Raw genomic sequence first — 7,300 nt, forward strand, 5'->3', positions numbered from 1 at the left:
GCCCCCGGACGATTTTACTGCTTGCACATGTATTTAAGAAGTGTCTGCAAAACATTTGTGTCGCGGCTGCACTATTTTGCACGGAAAGGGGCTGCACAGTCAGCCGTGCGCCACTTTTACACCACATACGTCCTATGTTAAAAGTGCACCAAAAAGAAGTTGGTGCACTCTGTTGGTGCAGTGCCGAAGCGGCCAAATTCATGACGAACGTGCGCCTCATTTTATGAATTTGGCGCCCCCTGCACACTCTACAGGCAAACTTCACATAGTGTCGTTTTCACTATATTTGATAAATGTGCCCCACCGTTTAAGGATTTCAGTCTCTTGACTAACGTTACTATTACTCTGCGTACTTGCAGTGCCTGAAGGTTACAGCCTTTCCAGACAGGGACATTCATCTTTTTTTATTAAAAACATGTGGTCTCCGTCCTCATATTGCTACAGGAGCAGGGAACTTCTATAAGCTTGACCTGGTTTTGTGAACCAACATTTCAATTCTAATAATTATCAAGATAATTCATGACACAAGAAACCAGATGAGCAATAAGGGACAGCTGCAATGATTAGGAAATACTACAGATTTCAAGGGGAAAAACAATGGGAAGGGGGATTTTGGTAGTTTCTACAATCCATCTAATAACAGGAGGAGGGGGATGCCTGGAATCCAGCCCTCTGCATGGCTTCTCTGTATCTCTGGGGGCAGGTACACGAAATGCAGTAACGAAAGTAAAGCTGCAGGATAAATAGAAGCTGCTCCAGGAGAGATCAGAGCAGAGTGTGACAACTTCACGGAGTGGATATATCCATATCACAGCTGTGAACATCTGTCCTGACTCCAGAGATGGCACCTACTACTCTCATCATCTTCCTCATGGTCACCTCTATGTATGCAATATGCCAAGGTAAGAACCCAATATCTATATAATGATTTCATTGATATTGTTTAATTTGAAGCAGATAATTATATTTTTAAAAAATATTTTTACTTTGTCATTTTTGGAAGTTTAGAGACTTTATCACAAACATGGACTATTACATAATCACCTAAAGATCAATTCCTCAATTTAGTATTATTTACTGAAATTACTCCCTTTTTAGTTTTTGCAATGATACCTTAAAGGACATCTACCACCAGGATGAAAGACTGTATGCAAATGAGCCTGAGGGGCTCCAGGCTCCAATAACACCTATGGAGCCTGGAGCTCCTTAGGCTCATTTGCGCACATTCCTTCATCCTGGTGGTAGATGCCCTTTAATTCAGTATTGAGGGGGAGATTGTCTATTGCCTTTTACACTGATCTCCAACCTTGGCTTCACAGTTGTCGCAAAACTACAAGTCCCAGAATACTCTGTGAGTTGTAGTTGAATGGACACTCTCTGAACTCCAGGACTTTGAGCTGCTATTTGCTGGAGATCAGGGATCAGGGATGATGTATCTATCTAACTACTCTGTATGGACAGGACTGATGTATCAGGTTGCTCTGTATGCACAGTACAGGTACAGACATGACCATTAGATGCTTCTTTCAGTATGATTGTGTTAATACTGCCCATAATGAGATTATCAGCAGTCCATATATAGATATATAGAATACTGCATTAAAAGTAATGATGGGATCTCACAGAGCACCTAATGTCTGGGTTATCCATGTTAGTTCCCCTTGAGCAATGTGGCTGTTTTTCGGTTCTGATATCTCCTGCGCTATTGAACGCCTCATCATAGCGAATTTTTTTTTTCTACAACAGACATAAAACGAGAAGCTGTGGTGCAGTGAATGATTGTTTTATTAGACCAAACAGGTCTAGCAATGGATTATCACTGATACATTATCACCTGCATAAACATCTCCAAAAATGACTTACCGTAATTTCCTAAATTTTTCAGTCATAGAGGCTTCATCGACCAGGCCAGAACTGTGACCTCTTCATAGTTTTTTGCAGCCAGGTACATTGAGCAGTGGTTATGCTTGGTATTGCAGCCTTTTCCTCTTCACATGAATGAGACAGTTCTTCAAAGTCCTGAATGAGACATGACAGTGTCTGGGTTAGGACTATTTCCCACGCGTGAGTTTGAAGCCTGCAACCCGCATCAAACTCCCATCAGGTCCTGACTGGAATGTCCGGCTTCAACGCTTGTCAGGTCAGTTCGGGTTTATGATCGTTCTTCCCGGACATTCCAGTCAGCACACAATGCGAGTTACATGCATCAAACTCTCTCATGGGCAATACGCCTTTCGCTTCCTTTCCTAAAACCGTGTGGTCAGTAAAAATTGTGCAAGTTTGATCAAATTTTGGTCACAGTGTTTTTCATTCAGAGCGCAAGTCATTTGGGTTTTTATTGTATTACAAATCATCTTTCTCCTCTGTCCGATTTTATCTGCTCTCTGCTACTTCCTAGAAACACACGGATGAAAAACTGACCGTACTACGGTATGATGCATCTTAGTGCTGTCAGTTTTTTTTAACACACCCATAGACTTCAATGGGCGTTTTTTTCCTCAGACTCGCATCAAAGTAGGAAAAGCTCTACTTTTGACAGTAGAAACCAGTGGCGTAATTTGAAGCTGATGAGACCCAGTGCAAAATCTGTGCAGGCCTCTGACTATAATCTATTGTTTATAGTACTAGTCTTTTCATAAGGGAAAGTGACACCTTATGGGCCCCCTAAGCCTTTGGAACCCAGGTGCACCCCCTCAAGATACACCCCTGGTACCAACCCAACAAAGATGCGCAGCTTGTGAGAAAAAAACGCTTGTGTGTACAGCTATGGGTTTACTGCAAGTCCAATACCATGACGGATCACGTTGGATGAGAAAAACGCTTGTTGGCAATTGGCCTTAGAGGCAGCGAAAGTAGAATCATGCCATGGCCCGTTTAACCACTTGTTCATTAGGAGTGTCAGGATATGGACCCTCAGCATTGTTGTACAGGTCATCCATGTTACAGGTCCCCAAAAAATACGAACTAATCTAAAATTATCTTTTACTGAACCTGAGTTATAGCCATGCTTGGTTGTAAAAAAAAAGGGCATTATGTGTACAGACACTAAACCAGCAGGGTATGCTGGGAGAATTTTGAAGGCAGCTCCGGAGTATACCATAGGCCAGTGATGGCAAACCTTTTAGAGACTGAGTGCCCAAACCACAACCAAATCCCACTTATTTACCCTGATGTGCCAACGTGCCATTTTAAGCATTAACTTATTGCTACCTGTTCTTCCATTCTTTAATTGTATCGGCCGCCTGAGGCCACCAATACAGTTGAAAGGAGGGCAAATTCAGACTCTCATTGTAGCTTCTCTCCAGGGTCTCTCTGTAGAGGAAGAATGGTTGGTCCAGCAGGATGACCTGCAAAGATAATCCCGCTCTGTCCACACCTTCTCCCTTTTTCAAGCAGTTCTAAACAGTCAATGAAGTGTCGCTGTAAAATACCGCTGAGCGTAGCATCTCATAAATTGCCTGGGACTGCAGGAAGATTTAATGGATTTGTTCCTGTTTTGTGAACTCTGTCCTGGGCTGATGGCCGAGTGCCCACAGAAATTGCTCTGAGTGCCACCTCTCGCACCAGTGCCATAGGTTCGCCACCACTGCCATAGGCTTTCAAGTCTAGGGACTCTTAGGTTGGAGACCAGTGATTTATACATTAATATCTACGTAAAGCTGGATTCACATGCAAAATATATATAAATGGTCAATGGGCTGAAAATTTTAAAGATTATAATAAAGATTACTTTAAAAATGGAATACCACTTGAACTCCTATCCTTAAGATAGGGCATCAAGAGGGTCAGCTCCAGGTATCAGTATGCGACAGATCCTCAGTGGGCCCCTTTGCTGTAAACTCATGTGGCAGCATTAAAAAATCAAAAACTAAAACAGTCTCCTGTTCCCTAAAATATTTCCTACTTTATCATCCCAAACAGCCCCCTTATGGTTATTTTATATACAGCCCAATCACGGTTATTTTATATAAGTCCCCTTCACACCCTATGGATTTATTATATATATATAACCCCCCTCACCAACATTTAATTCCTTATGTACAGCCTTATGTGGGCCCCCCCCAGCAGCTCTGGGCCCGGCACATGCCCAGGTACACCCAGTGCTGGCGCCGGCCCTGGGCATCAATATTAGAATGATGGGGATTGACTAAAGGAAATTATCTGGTGATCACCGCTACCCAGACCGGTAATGTAATTTTTATCGGTCACATGGTTAATATAGACAATCAATAAAAAATATGGAATATCTGTGCATACATTTGATTAAATATCCTTATTTTTGCAGTGTCTTCTGCTAATATGATGACCTCTGACTGCTGTCTGAAGACCATTGACAAGGAGATTCCTTACAACAATGTGAAGTGCTACAGAACACAGACTACAGCGATGGGCTGCAATATTGATGCAACCATGTGAGTGTCCACCTCTGACAGATTCTACTAGATGTGTATTTTGTGCTTACTTTGCTGGTATATTTGCTAAATTATATTATACTACGTCCCCTCATATTTATCTACAAATCAATTATAATTTACCCAGAGTACTACAACATAATCAAGGATACAGATATAGATCTTGTAGACTGCAGACCGTAGCTGTTGTAGCTTCTTTCACAGAAGATGTGGCCCAAAAATATAAATTCAATATGGCTTAAACGGCATCTTCCACCAGAATGAAAGACTGTATGCAAATGAGCTTGAGGGGCTCCAGGCTCCATTAACACCTATGGAGTCTGGAGCCTCTCAGGCTCATTTGCACACAGTCCTTTAAAGAGGACCTGTCACCCAAATTTTCGGTACTAGGAGCTGCTTACTAAAGTATCTAGAGATGCTCAGGAGAGGCAGCGGACTGAGCCTTGTGCTCCATCCATATGCAGAGGTCATCATAATTTATCTAGATAAAGGAGCACTCCAGGCAAAAGCAATGCCCTAGGCAAGATGTATCCATGTATTTAAAAGGGAACCTGTCAGGACCTTAGTCCCCCTTAGGCCACCAACAGTACCTTGTTATGTATTATGCATGTCCCTTCTGTCATATTTGTAGGTGTCAGCATTCCTTGAAAATCTGCTTTTATTAGAAAGTAAAATGCAGTCAAGCGGTAGGGATCCCCGTCCAGGCAGTTAGGTAGCCCCCACCTCCTGACCGCCGTATGCTCTGCCCACTCCAAGCACCGCATGGAGGGGGGAGGGGGGACGTTAAGAGGCAGCAATCTAGAGAGTGCTGAAACCTACAAATATAACAGAAGAATCTCTGGGGGACATGCATAACACAGGGCCCTAAGGTGCTGACAGGTTCCCTTTAAGTTGCTAGTATTTGAATATGAATGTAGTTAAATAATGAACATAGGGTCTCAATCACATAGGTGAGAAATGTTGAAATTTTTAGAAGGTCACAACATAAATTGTGTAATGAAACTAATGAGTGTCCTCTTTGTGTTTAGATTTGTCACCCGTAGGAACAAGCATCTGTGTGCCCCACCCGGGTCAGAATGGGTTAAAGACTTAATGGTTAAACTAGACATTCACAAGAAACACTTTAAGGTAAGTTGTTAGAATTTTTGGGGTATTTAAAGAAATATCTATTGTGATTTTTAATCTTTTTTAATTGTACTAAATTGACTTCGCCCCAGTAAAGCTTCCTGAAGGGACATGAGGTTAACCTTTTTTTGTCGCAGGGACCAGTAGAGTACATAATAACTTTTCCTGGGGACAAAATGAGCCTTAAATCATGTAGAGATATATACTAGGAGTATTCCCTGTCGTCCAATGGAAAGCATTGGCATGCTGCCATACAGTGCCCTATGTTGTCCAAAAACCTCAAGTCAAAATCTGCATCGTAGGGTTTACCTTTTTTGCAATGGTCCACTGCATACAATAGTAGGCCTTGCTATTGAGTCCGCTATTTTATCTGGATCAGATGTCCAGATTCAAAATCTAAATGTTGAAGCGGAGAAACCTGATGGACTCTCATCTGATTGGGTAAATGGTGATCTATATCTTGTGCGTATGCCAAACACAGGCTCCCCGAAGTAGCTGCATGAGGATGAATTCCAGGGGATTTCAGGGGAGCGCATGCTCTCAAGCCAAGAATCATGTGATCTCTTGTTCTCAGAAAAAGGGGAACGTTACAGATGTTACACCCCTACCATTCTCATTTGGGCCACCCATTAAAGTAGTTCTATTGCTGAAGACATGTATACCCTGACCACAGTAAAATGGCTGATCACTGGGAATCCAAGCTCTGGGAGCCCCCAGAATAATCTGCATGAACTTCTCTAACATAAATAGGACTTCCCAGTCCATTGTCCTAGAAGTCCATACTGTAGAAGCCCCTTCTTGTTCTCCATTGAACTCCATGGAACTTTCACAACTTCATAAAGGACAGTACATCCCAAAATTCATATTCTGCCGTGGTCCCCAATTCTGACAATGACCGTGAGTTCCTGAGGTTGGAACACCAATGATCAGAGATTCGAAAATTTAGAAAAACATAATAACTTTAAAATTCTCTTGGGGATTAGACAGAGGGTTAAGGTGTATCCTTCACTTTAGGATTTATTTTATGTTGGTGGTCATTGAAGTAATCTTAGTAAAATATACATTATCATGCACAACGACCAATCACCATTGTGTTTGATTTTTTTTTTAGAAAGTCTGCAAGCGCTAAATATTCGTTGTCATTGGCTGATGGAGATGCCAGAGGACGGTGAAGAAGAAGCCTGATCGGGGGAGTCTGATTGTTCTGCGCCCGCTTCCTGCAATGATGTATCTGCTGTAATTCCATCTCTTACTACCTGTAGTAACCAGTGTATTATACCTTTACCTTATTCTTGGCCTATCTGAGTTCCTGGGTGTTACATGAGCACTTTATGATACTATGTACTATACTGTACTATGTGAATCTATATCCTATCCATTACTTTTCTGCTTTATGTTATAGAATAATACCGCAATTCCCAATTTAAGAATTTGTAATAACTACAAGGTAGAGTTAAAACACTTTTAGGTTGTAAAGGGAGGAATTGTCTTGTCAAAGCCTTAAAGGACATCTACCACCAGGATGAAAGACTGTATGCAAATGAGACTGAGGGGCTCCAGGCTTCATAGGTGTTAATGGAGCCTAGAGCCCCTCAGGCTCATTTGCATATAGTCTTTCATCCTGGTGGTAGATGTCCTTTAAATAGACAAGTCCTCACAAAAAATGTTCTTACCAGATTTTATTTGCTTGCTTGTTTCCTATAGTAAGTGGCATCTTAAAGCTATAATATAGTGACAGAGTTGAACTTAAAGGTGATGTACTA

At 41.8% G+C, this 7,300-nt stretch overlaps 1 protein-coding gene across 1 annotated transcript; it reads left to right on the plus strand.

Annotated features, from left to right (window-relative positions):
- The first annotated feature begins 747 nt into the window (after positions 1 to 747).
- LOC140066143 (C-C motif chemokine 21b-like) lies at positions 748 to 7,047 on the plus strand. The gene is made up of 4 exons (XM_072113708.1): positions 748 to 902; positions 4,286 to 4,412; positions 5,441 to 5,540; positions 6,649 to 7,047. Exons 1-4 carry the CDS (start codon positions 842 to 844, stop codon positions 6,664 to 6,666), a joined length of 306 nt encoding a protein of 101 aa, XP_071969809.1. The 5' UTR covers positions 748 to 841; the 3' UTR covers positions 6,667 to 7,047.
- The last annotated feature ends 253 nt before the right edge of the window (positions 7,048 to 7,300 follow it).

Source organism: Engystomops pustulosus, chromosome 1 (assembly GCF_040894005.1).
Source record: "Engystomops pustulosus chromosome 1, aEngPut4.maternal, whole genome shotgun sequence".
Taxonomy (NCBI): Eukaryota; Metazoa; Chordata; class Amphibia; order Anura; family Leptodactylidae; genus Engystomops; species Engystomops pustulosus.

Bases quoted from the DNA above. Each gene is read 5' to 3' on its own strand.
- LOC140066143 (XM_072113708.1), top strand. From the start codon at position 842: ATGGCACCTACTACTCTCATCATCTTCCTCATGGTCACCTCTATGTAT. The intron at 903-4,285 runs GTAAGAACCCAA...TTATTTTTGCAG, and splicing joins TATGTATGCAATATGCCAAG to TGTCTTCTGCTAATATGATG. The intron at 4,413-5,440 runs GTGAGTGTCCAC...CTTTGTGTTTAG, and splicing joins TGCAATATTGATGCAACCAT to ATTTGTCACCCGTAGGAACA.